The following is a 21,662-nucleotide window of genomic DNA, read 5'->3' on the forward strand; positions in this document are numbered from 1 at the left end:
TGCTGAGGGGTGGAGGGCAGTGTTGGATGGGGTTCGGACGTGGGGGGCAAGGTTGGAGGGGCAGGGAGCGGTGTTGGATGGGGTTTTGGAGGTGGGCGGGGGGGCGGTGATGGGGTCTGGGTCTCGCGCGCTTTGTGCTGGGAGGCGGTGTTGGACCGAGTTGGGGCCGGGCGGTGTTGGGGAAACAGTCTCACGTGCTGTGTGCTGCTGCAGTCTCCTGAATGGGGAGCATTCTTTAAAAACTCCGAGCCCCAGAGGAAAAGCATTTAATCGATTAACCGAATAATCGATTATCCGAACGAAATAGTGCCCGCCCATCTCATTCAGATAATCAAGGTTCCCTTGTGTAGGTGAGGAGTCATTCCTGCCTCCACACTAAAGCCTCTCATTCAGCTGGCACAGCTGGCAATGGTTTCCTTTTGGCAAACTGCTTAACATTCATTAGATGCTATTTCCTTCTGTCAATGTCTCTCTCACTGAGACCAGTAAAATAAACTGCTAACTCAGCTCACATGGATTCCTTAAACTCATGTTTTCAACAATCTTGGAAGTTGTCTTTCTCTTTGATACTTCTGTAGCTTTCTGCTTCTGAAACTGTTTTTTCTTCCTCAGAGATTTCTAAGCACCCCAGGACTTACCCATAGCCCCAGCTTCTTGGACCCTGCCACTAACAGTATCTCTGCTGGTATCAACCTCTCCTTTCTGAAAGAACCTGTTTCTGGTCCTTTCTCTCTCAACCTGCTCATCACACACACACTCCTCCTCACCCCCTCTCTTTGCTGGTTATAAAACTCAAGTCAGCAAACACCTTTACAAATTTTACCTCCTGTATGTTTGCTGGTCATTTAGCTAACATCACATGACTACTTTTAAATGCTGTTGTTAATTCACTGTTTAAAATAACTTTCTGACCATTTAGAAAAGCAGTTCAGCTGTACATAGAGTTGAAAACTAAAATCCATTTTTCCTCCACTTGAGAACTTCAGTTCCCAAGTAGTAATAATATATCAAGAACCCTCATTGCTTCTTCCATATTTTTTGATATGCTGAAGCCTGCTCTTGCCTCCAATTCCATTTCTGGTCCTTTTCTAAAAAATACTCTCTTATAGATTGAGGAAGATTGACACAGTTAGGGATAAACATCCCAATTTAATTTACCATGCCAAAGAGGTACTGTACAATGTTTACACACTGTGGTCCCAAACCTTCACTGCTGGCTCTTATCTTCCATGGATCTGCTGTGATGATTTTTCTTGGATGTGTTCCAGGAACGTAAATGTTGTTCTAGAGAATTGATATTTATCATTAGTGCAAGGCCTACTCTCTGTAGTGCCTTTAACACATGCTTGACCCTTTGGTCATGTTCCACGCACTCATATTCATCCATATGGCAAATGGTGCCCGCTTTGCCTTCAGGATACCAAATATTGCTCTTTGAAAAATGTCTGATGTAGAGGAGATCCAAGATGGGAGATGGCTGGAACGATACTGACCAAATGGTGTAATACATGGAGTCAGCAATCTGTTGCTTGGTTTAAGAGAAGCTGTCAGAACCCACTGTTGGCCTCCAGCTTTGTGAAAACTTACATCTGACCAATTTTGCCAAGTTAGAGTTGACAAATGAAATAGGATAGATTTCCCTTTATATTCCTCTATTTAACAGAATGATATTCACACACAATCGTAGTTTTCCATTTGTCTTGGCAAAAGCTACTAGACCTGAGCACCATTGTTTTATTTGTGTCGCTGGTAATGTGACTGGACTTTGCATCACACAATTTAACTGAAATTTTGCAAGGAGATGGTTTGGCACCATCATCCTGGTTCAATATGCCTTTAAATAGTTTGGTAAACTCTTGCCGAAATTCTTTCTTGTCTTCAGTTTGAAGGACAGTATTCATTCTTTTTAAGAGATTCAGTTGAATTCTACTCAATACCAATATATTCTGATTCTTCAATATATGTAATGTTTCACTGACATTCTGCCCTCTGCGACTGAGCTTGTGGTGATGTGCCCAGCAACTAAGGGTGACTCCTGGATTTTGAAGTTTCATGATTGCTGTTCTGACCCTTTTTGACTGTAACCATAGTAAGTTGTCGATCACTACTGAAACAACTGCACCTGTGCTGAGTTCAGATTCTGTTTTAGATTCTTGCACCTTCAAGTAGATGGCCCAGAATCAGCTTTGACACTCTTTACCCCCTAGGAATGTTGTCTTGACCTTTCATTCCACATCTTTAACTTGAACCTTTTCCTTATTGTTTCCCAGTCCGTGTTAAATGCTTGCTGATTCGCATTTTAATTTTTCTGGAAATTTGCCTTTTGCAGGAAGCTTTCTTTGTTTCCGAGGTGATAAAGATGCTGTTGCATTACAATAGGCAAAATCTTGTAGGGTTATCATTGTGACATTTGTGACAGAATTGCATGAGAAATCTGTCAAGGTGTATCTCGAGGTCAGGAAGAAGTTACTGTATCTGTTCAGCAGAGTGCTAAGTTTCTGACTGAGTTTATAGCCTTTTAAACATAGTATTAGTGACACATTTGCCTCATTAATAGACAGCTTCCTATCTTAGCAGATGTGTCAAACAAGCTAGAGATGCTTGACATGAAAGCCAGAGCAGATACCAAACAATTTCAACTCAACCCCTTTTGCTCTGAAGGATCTCCGGGTTGGATACCAGGCATTAACACCTCAGAAAATGCTCTATGGGCATCAGCCTGTTTGACATCCAAGATGTGCCATTCTCTAAGAACATTCACGGCACATCTTCAATCTACTTACAGTACACTCCTGCATTTTAATGCAGAACCTTGGGCTGCACCAGCAACTATAACTGTACAGCTACAGGAAGGACTCTGTATACTCAGGGACACGCATCCAGCTCAAGGAATGGGCTAGGCTACATTTTTGCCTGTTGCCTTGCTGTTATACTGTTTCCATATTCTGAGTTTACTTGATGCTCTCCTCATTCCTGCCCTTCCTTGCCTTATTGTGCTTTGCTTAACATCCCCTCCTCCACCAGAAAACAAACAGGCTCACATTAATTCTGTCTTACCTTGGTGTTTCGTGCAGACACAAAGGAAGGAGGCTTGTCATGATTGTCAACAGTCCTCAGTCAAGTCAAGGAAGGTAGCATTTGGTCAGAGGTTCCCAGCACAGTAAGCCAAGGGCAGTCTCCGACACCAGTCCAACGGTTTAGACACAGTCAGTCACTCAGGCAGTCTGAGTCAGGATAGTCTCCACTTAACAGGTGGGCAGCTCATCACCCACCTTGAGACTTTCTGCCCTATTGTAGGATATGTTCCTCCTGGAATGAGAGACAGGCAAGCGTTAAAGGAGCTGAAAATGGGTGGCACAGTTATTGGTGCAGGTGGCACATTGTAGCCCTGCGAGTGAGTAAGCAGTGCTGAGGGCATGCAGGTTCAGTGATATCAGGAACTGGGGTGAAAGCAAGTGTGGGAAAATGTTGCAGCTATAGTGAGAGTGCTGTGGCAAGATACTTGGTGGGAGGTGCATACAGTAGCAGAGAGAGAATGAGTGTGAAGTACTAAAGAGAATATGGCAGGATTTAGCATAGCAGAGTGGGAAGAAGGCCATTGACATTCTTCCCAACTCTGTTGTCTTCCAGATGGCTGAGACTGCACTGACCTTGGATCAGGTTGGCAATGGTGTGGCATTGTGGCTTCCATTGCTGGCCTTGAAGGGGCAGGTGGAGAGGTTATTCTAGCTCTGCACCACCTCATCCAGCAGAGCATCCAGGTCCCTATTACAAAAAAGTGTACCAATTTCCCCTTATTTACTACATCCAGGCCAAGAACCATGCAGGATAACTGTGGACTGCACAGTGTGCTTTGAATGATGGCGTTGTACAGAGATATTGTGAATTCCAGGAGATCTGGTAAAGTAGCAAGTTGTTCCAGGTTTGCTGAGTGATAGAGTAGAACTACGATGTGGTGTCATCAGGGTGGGGTCGGCAATTAATTAAATGGGTTTTGTAAAATATGGGGAGAAGCCTCCTTCAACTTCAAAGCAAAAAAACCTCCCAACAACATGCACTTAGCCAAAAGGATGGAGGATTCAAAGTCATATTTTCTAGTGCTTCAAACTGCCACATTTACAGCACTCACGGCAACACACATACACACAGAGGACAGTTTTGTGTTTCGGTTTAGAACCACTTCCTGTATAATCTCATATACTTGATAATACTGATACCCACTGTTTTGGCATTTTGATGGACATTCCAGAGGGTGACAATTCCATTTTGGGGCCCTTATTTCTGCCTGCATCGAGAATTAGATTGCCTGCTCCAACATCAAGTCCTCCTTGATTTGAAGAAAGTTTTTTTCCCTCACACTGCCTCCCATTATTTCATCCTTCAAAACTCAGTACCTGCAATATCTTTGATGGTATGAAAAGAAATGGCGAGCAAGATAGTTGATGCTTGGTTTTAATTTTCCACAGGAGAAAGTGAGGACTGCAGATGCTGGAGATCAGAGCTGAAAATGTGTTGCTGGAAAAGCGCAGCAGGTCAGGCAGCATCCAAGGAGCAGGAGAATCGACGTTTTGGGCATGAACCCTTCCTGAAGAAGGGCTCATGCCCGAAACGTCGATTCTCCTGCTCCTTGGATGCTGCCTGACCTGCTGCGCTTTTCCAGCAACACATTTTCAGCTTTAATTTTCCACAATTCACTAGGTTCAGGGAAAGTTCAATTAGATTGGAAAATAACAAATATATCTTCTTTGTTCAAAAATGTTGGGCAGAAAGCAGGAAACTACAGGCTAGTTAGCTTAACATCTATTATATGAAAAATGTTACAAGCTATACTAAAGATAATACATTAAGACATTTAGAAGTGTAAGAGGTGATTTGATCTATACATTTGAAATTCTGAGGATTCTTGACAAAGGTGCATGTGGAAATAATGTTTACTTTCTTCCGCACGAATTGAGAATGAAGGCTCACTGTTTAAAAGTAAGAGTTCACATATTTTTAAGACAGAGAAGGAAAGAATAATTTTCTCACAGAGGGTTAAGAATCTTTGGAACTCTTCCTTAAAAGACTGTGGAAGTAGTCATTTAACTTTTTAAGGCAGAGGTAGATATATTCTTGACAAGACCATAAGACCATAAAAGCAGATTGACTCATTCAGCCTATCGAGTTTGCTTCGCCATTCAATCATGGCTGACAGGTTTTTCAACCCCATTTTCCTGCTTTCTCCCCATAACCTTTGACCCCTTGGCAATCAAGAAGTTATCTATCTCTGTTTTAAATATACTCATTGACATGACCTGCACTGTCTTCTGTGGCAATGAATTCCATAGATTCCTCACTCTCTGTCTAAAGAAGTTTCTCCTTATCTCCATTCTAAAGGGTCTTTCCTTTACTGTAAGGCTGTGCTCTCGGATCCTAGTCTCTCCCGCCAATGGAAATCTCTTCCCAATGTTCACTCTGCCCAGACCATTCAGTATTCTGTACGTTTCAATCACATCCTCCCCTCCAACCTTCTAACCTCCATTGAGTATAGTCCCAGGGTCCTCAAATGTTTCTCATTTGTTTAGCCTTTCATTCCTGAGATCATTCTCATGAACCTCCTCTGGACCCGCTCCAGGGCCAACACATCTTTCCTGAGGTATGGGGTCCAAAATTGCTCACAATACTCTAAATGTGGTCTGACCAGAGCCTCGAAAAGCCGCAGAAGTACAGAAGTACATTCAGGTCCTCTCGAGGTGAATGAAAACATTGTATTTGATTTCCTAACTACAAGCTTACCTTAAGTGAAACCTGGACCAGAGCTCCCAAGTCCCTTTGCACTTCTAATTTCTGAATCTTCTCTCCATTTAGAAAATAGCCATGCCTGTATTCTTCCTATCAAAGTGCATGACCTCACATTTTCCCACGTTGTACTCCATCTGCTACATCTTTGCCCACTCTCCTAACCTGTCTAAATCTTTCTGCAGCCTCAATGCTACCTGTCCCTCTACCTACCTTTGTATCATCTGCAAACTTAGAGTGCCCTCAGGTTTTCATCCAGATCATTAAAATATAAAATGAGAAGTTGTGGTCCGAACACTGACCTTTGTGGAACACACTCGCCTGAGAAGGACCCCTTTATCCCTAGTCTCTGCCTTCTGCCAGACAGCCAAGCTTCTATCCATGCTAGTACCTTGCCTCTAACACCAGGGGCCCTTATCTTACTCAGCAGCTTCCTGTGGGGCTATGGGATGAAAGTTATTGGGGTTCTGTGGGAATGTAGAGTAGTCAGATCAACCATGATCTGACTGAATATTGAAGCAGAATCAAAGGGGTTGAGTGGCCTACTCCTACACCTAACTGGTTTGTTCATATGAAAGTGATGTTGGCTCTAACAGCAAAAACAACAAATGATGTTGAACATTCAGCAGATCAGATACCATCAGGTGCCCATGTCTTATATCAGAACTAAACACATGATAGCTAAAGGTTAGATGGAGCATGTCAGCTGCCACTTTGGAAATTCTTATCAATAAGACACAGGGACAGATTGACAACTCGGAGACCTATTAGCAGAATCTGTAGCTATGAATGCAGGGAAAGCATTCATGCACCCAGACCCATGTTACTCAATGTTTCTGTCTATCTGTAGGTCATGAACATGCACAATAAGCATGAACCTGCCTAGACAAGGAGAGGAATACCTGACTTTATTATGGTAACCCTATTGGAGAAACAGGCCATGGAGCAGACTGGAGATTAAGGAGACTAGGCCTGTGTTGAAGAGGTGGTTGGATTTGTGCATCCATCTGGTAAGAAGTCTTTCGCTCTGCTACCTGTTGCACATAAAGCAGCAACAGATATGCATAACAGGCATAAACATGGCAGCTCGTAATATTGATACACTTTTATATTCTTCTATACAGCCTCTAGAGACACTCTTACTTAAGGCATAACAACAGAAAACCCTCCGACCTATTTCCATCACAATCTCCATTATCACGTCCAATGAGTAAAAGTCAAAGGGAAGCTCAGAGAAAACATTATCAAGCCATCCCCTTTATCCTCCGACAGAGAATAATGTTCACCTTAATTGTTAATGTATCTAGAGTAAACATGGGATCATAACCAGAACACAGCATTGACATGGGCTCACTGTTGGTGGAGTAAATTAGGACTAGGATTTCTGATTCTTGGAGGACTACTGAGCCTCTGATAAGCCTACAACAGATGAGAATGCTTTGGTCTAAGCATTAATGAACTGACAGAGATGCAGAGGCGAGCAGGGGAATGATTAGCGGAGGTGCCAAAGATGAGTAAAGACTGACGTGGAGGGTGTAAGTGTTCGGCCTAGTTCTGTCTAACGTTCTGGAATACCTATTGCCTCCATGGAATGGGGGCAGTCGCTTTGTGAAGTGTCAGGTCCAGTGGAATGTTCAGGATGTGTACAGTGACTTCCACATTGTTGCATAGATGCATTCGATGGTTGAACGAGAGGTAGCCAAGGCACCCTGACTGACCTCCAAGCATCTCATTCTCTCAAGGAATGTGCCATTGCAAAACAAAAGGTAGGAGGAAAGGCACCCAGTGGTTGTCATCTCAGGACATTCTAGAGATTCTCTGTCACTCCTTTTGTCCTCAGCTTGTGACCACAATGTCTGCATCACCTCAGGCTGAGGAGATTACAACCAGATCAATGCAGACATCTCCTAGCAGGCCGCAGCCCTCTAGACGAGGACAGTCTAACTGGTATTACAGTGCTCCCCCTGAGCAGTCCAGGTAACAGCATCTCACTTTCAGGAGACCAATTATCTGGTCAGTTCTGGCCTTTGATGTTAAGGTTGCTTTGTGCTGCTGTTCGGCATCAATTTGGAGGTTCCTTACTTGGTCATTAGCCATATCATCCAACATTATCACTTGTGCTTGACAGCGAGGTAGGATTGTGTGTGTGTGTGTGTGTGTGGGGGGTGGAATTGGGGGTCAACAATTTGAGGAACCTGGGAGTTGCAGAATGCAAGATTGTAGCAACTCCATGGATAACAGGTACAAATCTGCAGGAACTATTGCCTGCAGGTACAACTGAGGTGGATATTGAGGGAGTGGACATCCCTTCTTGTTCAGTAACTGGTTGGATGATGCTAGGGCACATGAGGGCAGCTGATTGGCTCTTGAAGCTAGGGAACCCAGTGACAGGTGCAAATTCAAAGGCTCAGGTAATTTGACTTTCTGGTGAACTGCACAAGCAGATATGCTTTTCTGAGAAGGACATCCATTAACTCACAAATGCACTTGTGGGTGGTTGATTGGGAGATACTACACAAGTCTCCAGTTGCGCTTTGAAAGGAGCTAATCGGAGGAAATTTTATCTCACTGTAAGCTTGAATGACAGAGGCACAGCATTACCTTCCAAATGACCTTTTGTAGGAGGATGTCAGATGGAGCTGATTCAGTTTCTCATCATGGGAAGATACTGGCAGTGTTGGCATTCATCTATCTGCAGGTAGCTATGGTGCCTTCCGTAGACCCTCTTGCAGTAGACTACTCAAGGGTACTGAAGACCTAAATCCTCTTCTTTAGATATAACATTTTGGTCCACAGCTGGGTGCCCATTAGCTTCAGGTGCCTGCTATTGTTGTTGCTGGGCATTCTTTCATTTTCTCTTTGGTACAACAAAGTCAGAAGAGCTGCTGGTTTGGTTCAGCTTGCTAAGAATTTTGCACTCAATTATGGATCAATGACAAATAACAGGAACGATATGGTTGGTTCAACTAGACAACTTGTTCTCATACCCATAACATTTGGGCCTTTAATCTAGCTGCTCAGATCTTGGATGAAAGCCTGCTCTGCACCTGCCCGTTCATGGTGAGGCCCATTGTCATTCTGTCATATTCAGCTTTTAGCCTTGAGCATAAGATTATATTCCATACATGTGGGATGTGGTCACTTTCATTATCCCCTGCAATAGCTTCAACCCTTTTTCCTTTGATCAGATTGAAGTACTCAGGACACCGAATGCTCTTGCGCAACTTCATGTGGAACTACCCCACATCCCCAAGCCATTTTTCCGGAGTATGAGCCACTTCATAGCTTAGACTTCACTGCATTACACGGCCAGACTGGGATATCAGAGTTATGAGATGCTAGAGCATCCTAACCTTTACACTGTTGTGAGAGCTTTATTTCAGCAAACACTCCCCAACAGTGTTTTCACACAATGATTTATTGTTATTTCTGTTTTACTTCATAAAGGTTTGGTTCCCTGAGCCGTGTAGGAACATGTGCCACCAAACCTGAGGCCCCTTCCATCTCCAAATTCTCAGCAAATGACTGTGTAGAGACCCAACTCCCGATAAAGTAATACTTTTTTTATTCCTTCATCCTCAGTCCTTTCCTCTAACATAGGATGACCTTTATGACCATTGACAAACGTCTTCTTTCCACTGGCTTCCCCTCTGTCCTGTTTCAATCTCTCCCAGACATTTTCATCCCATTTACCATTTCATTTCACCTATATGAAGTTTTGCCTGGACTCATACTCCACCAGCTGCTCGTGTCCAATTTAACCTAGCACCACCCCTTGTCCAACTCACCTGTTTCCTCACCCTTTCCAGCACACATTACCATCAATACTCCCTTTAATTTGCACCATTGACAGGAGTTAGTTCAGCTGTTAGGAAATAGATTACCTCAGTAGAAGGGTTTTAGTTTGAATATTCCAGACCAGAAGTGTTTGGTCAAAATCATGAAGGAATTATTTGAAGCTAAGAAAGTTTAACGTCTGTTATATGGATAATCAGGGAGGAGGCTATCAATCTCTCAAGATCACGAATTGAAAGGAGCAGTTGAGTCCAGCTTCAGATCTGACAGAGAAGAGAATTCTCTCTGGCAAATGTGCACTGAAAAGTGATGATGTATGTAATAGATTTTTATTTTCCACGCATTTTAAAATCTTTCAAATTGAATTATAAATTGCTTGATTTGTTCTAGTTTGTCTTAATTTTGTTTCATAAACATCGTTATATTGTTTAAACAAAATCTGCAGCATTTCTTTCAGTGAAACACCAACACATTAAAGAAGTAAAAAGTTCTATCAAGCTAGATTTCAGCCTGACATCTGACTTGTCCAGTAATATCATCAGCTAGAATCATAATAATACAAAAATCTGGCAACCCCTATTCTGAATCATCTTGCTAATGAAGAAATCTCAGTAGGAAGCATATCGCAGTGTGTACTCACCAGAGTGATCAGGCAGAAGTCCATCCATCAGGCACACAACTCATATATACACTCAAGTTTGTGAAAATACTTTTTTTTAAAACAATGATTACGAAAAGGATTCTGACTATGAATGTAATTCCACTGGTCTGGAATGTTAACGAGTATCTATGCCATGGTAATGAATGCAAAAGAGCTTCTCAATCATTTGTGAGGCTTCTTTCTAAATGAATACCAAATTTTTAAGCCACTGTTTAAATTTTGCACACCACCCTACGCAATTACATTCCTCTTCCTGCCTTCCTACTCAGTCTAAAAGAATCCAAAAGATTCTGCTCAAAGAGAAGGACAGAAGGATTGAATTATATCAAATAGGGATAAAGAAACACAATGGAAAACTAGGAAATTATGATAAAATGTAAAAATCTAACTTTTTTTAATAGATCTTTGACAATTTGAATACATAAACAAGATAAAACAGTTCAAACTGTTCATCTTTTTCAGGGCCAGAGAGGCATGATATTAACAGTTATCATATTGTGAAAAAACATTAATGCTGTTAAATTGTAGAACTAAATTCCTGTCAGAAGTTAATTGGCAAATTAATGTGCAAATGAAGAAAGTTCTTTCAAATAACAGGGAGGCTAAGGACAAGATACCATTTGTGTAAAGCAAATATTTAAGTGACATAAATTGATCAACAAGTTACAAAAATTCAGAATTGTAACATATCTCTTAATCCCTGGAATTTGCTGGTTGCTTTGTCCATTAATAACATCATGCATTATTGACATTTGGCCCATTGTCTATGAATTAATTCTTGGACAGATATGATCCTACCCTGGACTAGAATCTGGTTCCTACCAAAATAAGCATCGCTATAATCACACAATAGGTCAGAATCTTCTACAATAAGCCTAAATGAGGATTTATGCATGTAACTCAAGAGATTTGAGAGGAATTCTGAATATTTAGTACAGAGATTGGCTTTAATACATTAAATTAGTAGCATTTCTCTGCCACAATTCATCGAATTTTTCTGAGACTTTTTCTGAAGGCATTGTGAAAACATCAATCCTGTTTACAGTTCTATACAACCACTATTTCAATCCCAATTATGCAGGATGACTGCTTGACTCATTGTTTTCATTTTATGGCTTACTTCAGGTTATTTGGTTAGTGGAGATGGTTGCAAGTTATAGCATACATTTATTTTTAAATGCCAGCCATTTCTGAATGAGGTGCCTTCAGATGTTGAACAGCTAATAAATATCTACCTGTTGGGCATGGTGGACAAGTTCCATTCGCTCCCTCAGTATTTGTGCATCGCGTTCCCGGAGCTCACTCATGACCTGCCGCTTCCATTGCTCCACTGCCCCCTTCAGCTTCTCTTGTTCTTCTTCAGACAAAAGCTCAGTCATCTTGGCACCAGCTTCTTGCTGCAGAGCATCATATAACATGGCTTCCAGCTCCAGAATCCGCTGTTGTAAAATGAACATGCACATTTCTCATACAGTACTACAGTTACAATGCTGTTGCTGGTATCTGATGGTGGAATAGCTTACAATTTTCAAAGTCAAGTATTGTTTCAACTTAGTTCCAGAACATGAAGAGTGATCGGCTTTTGAAATTAACATTTGTGAAAAATATGCCAACAATTCCAGTGTGCTGAATGGATGCTTCAATTACACCTTCATGTTGTTTCCTGATATTTATTTTGGATCTATACTTCTCAAAACAGGCTCTAGAGGTTTAACGGCTCTAATGAAGACAAACAAATGGAAATTGCACTGTGCATTGTTTTATGTATTTTACTCATTTCCAATTTGATCTGACACATGGCAAAATTATCAAAACTTTCACTATTACCTTTAATAAAATACAAATCTGTCATTGAATTATTCAACACATTTTATTATATTCACTATACACTTATCTAAAACAATGTCTTTATAACTTCATTTGGCTTCTCTTTTACAACAGTCAGGATTATTCAAGTTTATAGCTGCTATGAAAATTACAAAACAGTGGGCTCATTATATGAATGACTGGAAAAGGTAATTCTACTGACACATCAAGGCATAATATAAATATATTGTATTAATACTACATACAGCAATATAGCTCCACTGTCAATTTACATTAGCTAGAAGTGGAAGGAAAGATATTTCCTTTGAGAATTGAGAAATTTGAAAGAGGAGTTTTTGTCTGCGAGGATGTTTAGAAACTGAAAGTTCTGGCTCCCATTTGGAAGACTCAGGGTAGAAATCCTTGGCTATGACAAAGATGCACAGCTAGAAAAGAAGTCTCCAGTGTCACAGTGCATGCCAAAATTAATTGTTATCTCCCTATGTAAAATTGACATCAATCTTTTCATCAAAAAACCCAAGTTAAAGTTTGTTGTCCTCTTCAATGACTGTGTCATCTTTATCCACCCCTTTCTGGTTCATGTTCTTGTCAAAAGACAAGATAATTAGAGATTTGATATCTATGTTTATTTCCAGTGAGCAATAAAGGCTTTTTGGAGATTCGGTAATACAACTGGTTTTGATGGATTTGACAGAATCCTCTAACTCCTACTGAAATAGGTCATTGGTTGTGATCAAATTTGGAAAATAATGCGTTGTGGTGGCTTCCTGAAACACTGCCACATCCAAATGGTCTTGTCAGAGTCAAGTCAGACTGACATTGTTGGCAGCAGCAGGTAGTCAATACGTGACAATGAAGTGCCCAGACTGCAGATGGCCCCCCATTCCTCCTGAGACAAAGCCTGGTGGTAGGTCCATCAGCACCTTCTTTAAATTCCAGATCCATGGAGATCAGAGCAATGCAGATATGACAGCAAGCCAACTGTGATGGTGATCACCCTCCAGGATGATACCTTCACAGTTCAGGATATTTGGAACTTGTAAAATCTCAGATTTTTCAGAGGTGTCTCTGTCTTGAAGCTCGCTTGTGGTCTTCTACATGCCTTGATCACACACGCATCTCCCCTGTGTGAATCGTCCAAAATCTGGGATTGACCTGTTGCCTGCACAGCCTGCCCACCATTCCCCACTGGATTGTAAGGTGACAGAGGCTTGTTTAAGTGGCTGCCTTTGAGAATATTGTGCAGGGTAACAGAACTCCAACAGCATCGTGGTGAAGACATAGAAATGGTCTCAATGTCAAGAATCTTCAAAACCACCACCAGATGGCGAAGGTCTTTTTTTTAGGTTAAAGAACCAGTGTGAAAAAGCCATCAATTTACAATTGTCATCAAGAGAATAAAGAGAGAGAGATAGAGAGAGATTAGGATAAATAATCATTTATGTTGCGGATTGTTGGAAATTCCACATTGACATCAAGAATGTTTAAGGTAGAGATCGTCCCAGAAGGAAGAACCAGTAAAACTTGCAAATGACACCAGCAGTCTGATTTATATTTTTATACTTCAAAAAGGCACTCCACTATGACCATCTCCAAGTGCTTTTTAACTTGCATTTCCTCTGGAATAACATCTATTTAAGGGAAGCTGGATAAGTATTTGAAGTACGGGATGAAATAGTCTTCTTCATCTTCCAATCAATCTGCAAATATGTAGTTACCCTGGCTCCTTTCCCACTGTCTCAGATGATAATATATTTGCTTCCACTTAGAAAGTTTAAGGTTCCACAGCCATGAAATGGGCCATCTTACATTCCTTCTTCATGTCTTATTTTTGTTGGCAGTGCCTACACTGCATAGCTCTTTATCCTGCCATTGTGGTCTCCCACAATATAGTTGCCACATGTGAACTCCATGGCTTCAGGGAACAACCTCGCTTGTGGGGGCAAAAAGAGCAATTAGGATTAGGTTTGGACAACTGCAGCATGGAACGAGATTTAGTAAATGTAAAACACAAAACTGCCCAGACGGAAAAAGAAACAGTAAAGTTTGAGAACGAAGCATATTGGGCGAAAGCAAGGACTGCAGTTGCTGGAGATTAGAGTTGAGATTGTGGTGCTGGAAATGCACAGCAGGTCAGGAAGCATCCAAGAAGTAGGAGAATCCCGAGGCTCCCAGCCTCCACTCCCGAGGCTTCCAGCCTCATTCCTGATGAAACATCAATTTTCCTGCTCCTCAGATGCTGCCTAACGACGCATATTGGTCTCATTTGTTTTGTAAATTTCAATACAGTGCTCCAGTATGACTAGTATGTTCACTTCCAAGTAATTTTTTTTAACTGATTCTTCCCTCTGGATGGTGTCACCTTTATTTATGCCACCAAGGTTTACCTCGAGAAAAAGACAATGTTTCAAGATGATTCCCTTGTGAGATACAACTGGTATATGCAGCAGGCCTCTGCAGTCATGTCTAGGTTGCTATACCATGGTCTACAGATAAAGAGTGGGAAAGTATGGGTATGTGTAAATGTTACTCCAGTTATAAACGCTTTGTTATGCTTCTTCAAATCCTCCCCGAAAGCTATCAAATAGCTGGCTCGGCTCTGTAGGATTCAGCTCTCAGAACTGTGGTTGTACCACTTCAATCCACAGAAAATAGAAAGCAACTGAATTACTTAAAAAGAACAAAATATAATTGAAACTGTAAACAGAAACAATGTGTACTACTGCCAAATAATGCCAGTTTCCTTAAGAATTGCTGTTTTCAGTGTAGTTGAAGGGATCTTATGCACATGTTCAATGTATTCAGCACTTCCTTGATGCTAAGTGCATGAAGTGGCATCAACAGCTATTTTAAAAACTATATGCATATTTTAAAGCCTAATGCCAAATAATCATTTGCATTATGACCATAAATTGCATCCTATTTGTAGAATGGTGGTTAGTAAGCATTGAGTTACAAGCAGGCCTTCGGATTGTGCACCCTACTGACCTCTTATCCCATTCACTTGACTGCAACCATTAAAACCATCACTATCAACTATCACCACACCTTACTCGAGAGTCATCATCATTACTTAATTTAAGGCACAGTTTTTATTGAGTTAACAGTTTGCCATGCCTTCAGTGGGATTTCAGTGGATGTTATTTTAATAAATCAAAAATGCCAACAAGTTAGCGCCATTTCAAAATTGAAGATTTGCAGAAAATGAGGAATCGCACCTTATGAGCTTGATCCATGGCCTGTTTCCTGTAGTCCAGTTCTTCATCCAGGTAGCCCTTCTGTTTACTGAAGAGCTCCTGTGAACAGGTGGAGAAATAATTCAGAAACTGCCATGTGTCTTGTGCGGAGGTTTCAATATCACTGACATTATTTGTGAGTTCTGCTTACCTTTTCATTTTCAATGTCATTCATCTTCTGCTGTAGTGCAGACTCTGTCACCTCAATCTGTCGCAACCACTGGAAGTTGAGTGAAAAATCAAACAACCTCTTACAGAATTTAACAACCAGTGAAATTCAATTCTGAATATGTTTAAATATTTCCATAAAGGACTCCTTTTGAGTTCCCACCTGCCTTACCCACATTAATTATGGGTCATCATCAATTAGTTACAATCCCAGTTTGGCTTAATTTCTGAATTAAATGTATTTGCAACACAAAACATAGAAAGCTATGTTTCAATCTGACTGTTATGATTACTTTTTCTCATCTAGCAAACATAAAGAGATTTAAATCCAAGAGTTTAATTGCTTTTTCAGAAGGGTGGTGTATGCACCCATGCAGTGTGCTAGGAGGACACAATGAAACTAGGAATTATTGGGAGTAAAAAAGAGATTATGTTCAAATTGATTTTCTTGTGCAAACCATTGCATTTTTCTAATCCTCCTCTCCTCTCTTTCTAACGCTCCCTTTATTTATCCCACCTGATATCCCGAGGTAAAATAACTAAATGATTTTGCTGTTATAGACCGTAGGCAACTGGAGGAGTAGGCAAGTGTCTGTTCCATCTGATGTTTGTCCAGTTAACACCAAAACAACTTTCTTCTACAACGTGTTTTGTAGTAGCACTAGAAGTGTCTGGCAGTATGCAGTTACTCACATTAAAATTAACACTAACCATGATATTCATAGTCACTTAAATTCCCGATGTTTTCCGCAACATAGGAATTAGAATCAGTACAAATAAAATGGGCATAAAGTATGTGTTGAATTGATAGTTCACTTAAAAAGACACATACTATGTTCAAATATGTACTTGAAACTGAAAAAAATCAAGAGTGTCCTTTATATGATTACATCTTTGGATTTATAGCAGCATTTTTGGTTATTTCTTAACCTTTTTAACCCAGACTTTTTGTAATGTTTCACCTCTCGTTTTACTTAGCTTGTCATAGAGTCACAGAGATGTACAGCATGGAAACAGACCCTTCGGTCCAACCCATCCATGCCGACCAGATATCCCAACCCAATCTAGTCCCACCTGCCAGCACCCGGCCCATATCCCTCCAAACCCTTCCTATTCATATACCCATCCAAATGCCTCTTAAATGTTGCAACTCAGGAGATTTTGTATCAGGAGTTCTGTGACTCTACCATTTTGTTGGCCCATATTGGAATAGAATGGGTTAATAACTTCCCCAAAGAGAAATTACTTAAGTTTTCCATAAAGAAACTGAGGAGGAGCAGTGGGCCTAAAGCCAAGACCATTGGCCTGCACTCGAGGTGAAATGAATCCAAATATCGTTCTCTCATCTCGATATGAAGTCAAAGATCTATTACCAAGAAATAGCATATGGTGCAATGAGCAGGCAGTCAGATGCAATAATTGCAGTCATCATCAAGTGAACCCTCTAGTCATCTTGCTCGTGCCCCAGAAATGCTTTTGACCCAGTGTGAGACACTCAGTAAACACCCAACACCAATGCCAACTTGGGCTGGAAGTTAAATGCCAAGATGTGAATAATTCTCACTCTGTAGAATTCAAACATAGCCTGCACAAAAATGGCTTGGTACGTTTTACATGCACAATTAACGTGCCTGTGAGTCCAGTCCAGTTGCTTACATTTACTGCTGTTTACTGTCTGTACTTTAAGCTGCAGGGCATGAATTTTATGAGCTTGATTGCCATTTTTCAACAAAATAATGTATGATTCAAACTCTTTTTAATGTACCTTTCTAAACATTGCTTTGATTTCTTTCACTTTCTTTTAGCATTAACTCATTCAGTGCACTCATTCCTTACAAATCCTTGTTCGACTCCAGTGTTTAACTTTTGTGAAAGATTGTTTAATCAACAATTAAAAATGTTACCTTTTCGGCCAATGTCAAAACTGTTCGGGCCTGAATCACAACCACTTGTTCCTCATTGGTCAAGTTCTAATTAACAAGTAAATAAAGAAAGAAAATAATTAAAATTAACACATTTTTATATTTTCTTCACATCCTAAACACTGTATGCTTCTTTCCCCTTTCTTTGCCAGTGATTTATTTCATCTCTGTAAAGGAGTGAGTCATGAAGACAAACAAACCATACACCCAGCGAGATTCGGAATAAATACATGGCAACACCATTAAACCCAAGAGTTGCATCCTCTGACATTATTGTGGGTGGTGTGCCCAACCCAGCAGAAATGGATGAGTTAAGTCCGCAACTCTGTTCAAAATGTACATAATTGTTTTAATTAGGGCAAATATAACACAAATATTTATCTCCTCTAATTTGATAAATGATTGAACTTCTGTCTGATTGACCAATTGCCCCTTATAATTACAATTAAGTTGATTGTGGTCAGTCTGAAGATTTTGCATCAGTTTACAAGACAATTTATTTGTTTTGAATAGGAAGACAGACAGTGTCAGTACGTGATTGAAGAAGGTTGGCAATGGCAACTTGATGGAGATTGTTTAGCCCCACAGGTATCTCCAAAGCGACTACTGACTGTGGTCAGAAGTAGAAGTGATTGCACAAACCTTGTCAATTACACCAAAACCTCATTCCTATTAGCAAGATAGCATTCTAAATCTATTATTGTAGAGTCTGGTTAATTGTAGGGATGAATTTCCTCTGCATTGACCTTCAGTATATTATTTCTCAAAGTTGAATGCAATGGAGAAATGGACTCTAGCTCATTAAGCCAAACCTACACTGCGCTCGTGTTTATTTATAGTTTACATAGAGACCAGTTCCTCATGTCTCAATGGGGTGCAAAAACTATATTTTGACAGTTTTCAGCATATTTAACAAAGGGATTTTTATTTATTCAGATATCTAAGATACACTACCTTTCATTGTGGTGATATTTTTTGGGGAGTTTTGACTCAAGATATTTACAGCTGGTCAAGCAGCATCTGAGGAGGAGGAGAGTTGATGTTTTGGGCATAAGCCCTGCATCAGGACCTATGCCCGAAATGTCAATTCTCCTGCTCCTCAGATGCTGCCTGACATGCTGTGCTTTTCCAGCACCACACTCTCGACTCTGATCTCCAGCATTGGCAACCCTCACTTTCTCCTCAAGATATTTACCCCTTGCAGCACCTCAGGTCAATATCTGAGTACGTAATATTGAACACAGCGACAAATTTTTTTGTCAACATCAGAATGCAGTAGAGTAAATATACAATGTGCAAATACAAAGTTAATAACATTTGTTATGTTTTGGGAAAGTCTCTCTATTTTCAGGTGAAATGGAGGAATGAAGGGAGATCATGTGACCAGCTCTGAATTCTGCTGACCGCTAGCTTGGGTGACTTGGTTGCTATGGGAATAAAGGACTTAAGTGAAGAAATTTGCTGAGTAGGTGAAGGATGTTCAAACGAATAAACAATGGCAACAGCATATGTGCTGACAATGGGTATGCTATTAGTCTTCAAGGTGCACGGGGAGGTGTTAGGAATATCACATTTTGTGAACGGTTAACCTTTAAACTTTTTAGACAATTTCAAACTAAAATGAACTGTGGAGGGGTGTGGCTTAGATAATAGCTAATTAGCATATCTACATGGTCACAAGGCTCATGTGATTTACATGCCTTAAGGAAAAGAGAAGTCTATAGTGAGCCATTGTAGGTTTGAGTTGCAGGTTTTCCTAAACCTCACAGACATATTCAGTTACAGGAATCGAGAGAAAGATAACGTCCATGGAGGAGGTACACACTTGGATCAAAGATACTAAATTCATAAGGATTTAAACAAGGCTGGAAGATTTCCTTAGTATTGGCCTGAAAATGGAATTACTAAGATGATTCTCCCTGTGGAAGTCAGTGCAGGGATTAGAAGTTACCTACTGGTAAGGAAAAAGAAAGCAACCCATTAGGAGTTGAGAATAACTTTGGAGTAATTCCTGAAGATTAAAGTTTCTAATTGCAAATCCAATAACATAATTGTCGAGATGGATTTTTGGGCAGTTTAGAAGTTAGAAGGGGTATCTTTTTCTACACTTTAAAATGTAAGTTATCCAGTGAATAGTGTTGCACAATGTTGCTTTTAGTGTTTATTACAGTAAAATACTGAAAATGTGAAATCTTGTCATGTGATCCTTCTAGTCAGACATTGGAAATATAAATATCTTTTTTAAAAAATCAGTCTTCATGGGAATTGTAACAGCGATAATGTCTCAAGCCATAAACTGTCAACCATAATTATTATGGATAAAGCACATGACTTAATAATAGTGTCACAGTCTAAATTCACAGCAATTGAGTTCCCAACCATTCTTATAGCATGATTTATGAGTGGGCAGCAGCAGCCCAGGTTTCCCTGAACATTGGATTCTGTACTCCAGTGTCGCTTTTTTATTCCATCAGAATTCCCAACCTGAAACCACTGGATTGATAGGCTTGGCTCTTTGTCGGGTGGGGAACGCTGGCGCAGAAATCACAGCCAAGGATAAGACAGGTTTTGTGCTGCTACATTAGACAGCGTGAGGAAGTGAGCAGAGCTGTACTGTGAGGTAAGAGGAGACAGATTTGGGCAGAGCCATAGGTGACGATCTGCTTCATCCTGGGAAGACGAGGTCAGATAACAGGATGGAAAAGCTCAAATCATGGTAAAGGAATGAAGGAAACAGGTGGTCACAGAGGAAGCAGCCATCATCTACAAACACTGCTGAGAACCAGCTTCCTGGATTTCCTGAGGCCATGGTTAACATTAAAATAGGGGGGAAAAAAATAAAGTATACAACTTATTAAAAATAGCGCTATGAGCAATCCACCTATGTCTTGTGTATGAATTCCATTTAATTGTACAAAAGTGAATGGACATGAACTGGGAACTCATTTGTTCCCTAAAAGTAACAACAGGCTGAAACTGTGATTGCTCGTTTAGGAGGTATCAGTTAATTGTGTGCAAGTGTATAAGTAAATGTCTTAGTGTATAAAGATCAGGGCTGGTTCTGGTCTTCATCACCAGGTTTGCTGAACAGTGGTGAGTTGGTTGTCTATTGTCCATCTTTTCTATCTTTGATAGAGTGATGGTTCAAGAGAGCCTCAGGTCAGGTCTGAGATTTTAGAAATAATTACATTTGACCCAATCAAAACCCACCTGTTTTGAATCATAGAATCCCTACAGTGTGGAAGCAGGCCATTTGACCCAACGAGTCCACACCAACCCTCCAAAGAGCATCCACCAGATCCCCCCCCCCCCCTCCCCCCCCCACCCTATCCCTATAATCCTGCATTTCCCATGGCTAGTCCATCTCTGGATATTATGGGGCAATTTAGCATGGCCAGCCCACCTAACTTGCACATCTTTGGACTGTGGGCAGAAACTGGAGTACCCAATGGAAATCCACACAGACATGGGGAGGACGTACAAACTTCACAGGAAGTCGCCCAAGGCTGGAATCAAACCTTGGTCCCTGGCACTGTGAGGCAGCAAATGTTTTAACATTTGTTTCAATAGGGAATTGCAGCTCATTGCAGTCTCAGGTTGCTGGTGAGAAACCTTGTCTGCCAGCAGATGTTTTGGGCAGCTATTGATATGCTACCAATGATTTTCCACCTATTAGAATGAAAAATATAAACACAGACATCCATCTGTAAGTTCTTTCTATGTACAGCTACAAGCAATGCAGAATGAGGAAATAAGATGCTAGGGTTAGAGGTTTGTAATTATGCATGACTATTGGTGCTGAGAAGAAATGTTATTGAACTTGGTCTTTGACTTTAAAACTATTACTCAGATATCTCTGGATGTAGGGCAATTGTTTTAAATAGTTACATACAGTGCATTAAAAGACATAAGTTGAGTGTTTTCAGTAGATTCAGAATTTTCTGCAAATACCAGCTCATGCCTTTTAGTGAAGGCCAGGCTTAACTTTGCGCTGTCTAAATTATAATGGACAGTGTTCAATACAATTCTTCTTTGTTACTTAGATAAATGATTAGGGAGTAAAATGTGATAGCTCACAAAACAAAGTGCATGAAAGGCATTGCACAATTCATCCATGACCATTCCTTACAATATAAGCAGCACACCAGCTTTGGGTTACCAATGATTGAATGAGTATGTAGCCCAGCAGTAAATGCTGTTGAATGGTTGAACACCTGAGCAAAAGGCCAAAGTTGGGTTTGATGCTCGCACCATCCAAAAGCAAGCCTGGCCTTC

The 21,662-nt window shown here is 40.6% G+C and overlaps 1 protein-coding gene across 20 annotated transcripts in view; it reads right to left on the reverse strand.

Moving 5' to 3' along the window:
• jakmip3 (Janus kinase and microtubule interacting protein 3) overlaps positions 1-21,662 on the reverse strand; it is a 379,633-nt gene that overhangs the window by 94,835 nt on the left and 263,136 nt on the right. For all 20 annotated transcript variants that reach the window (XM_043712579.1, XM_043712578.1, XM_043712577.1 and 17 more), the window contains 4 exons: positions 17,370-17,435; positions 15,449-15,517; positions 15,280-15,357; positions 11,470-11,673 (listed from right to left, as the gene is read on the reverse strand). In XM_043712579.1, the coding sequence (XP_043568514.1) occupies positions 11,470-11,673; positions 15,280-15,357; positions 15,449-15,517; positions 17,370-17,435 (417 nt within the window). The remainder of the gene's footprint in view (positions 1-11,469; positions 11,674-15,279; positions 15,358-15,448; positions 15,518-17,369; positions 17,436-21,662) is intronic.

This window comes from Chiloscyllium plagiosum, chromosome 22 (assembly GCF_004010195.1).
Source record: "Chiloscyllium plagiosum isolate BGI_BamShark_2017 chromosome 22, ASM401019v2, whole genome shotgun sequence".
NCBI classification, from domain to species: domain Eukaryota; kingdom Metazoa; phylum Chordata; class Chondrichthyes; order Orectolobiformes; family Hemiscylliidae; genus Chiloscyllium; species Chiloscyllium plagiosum.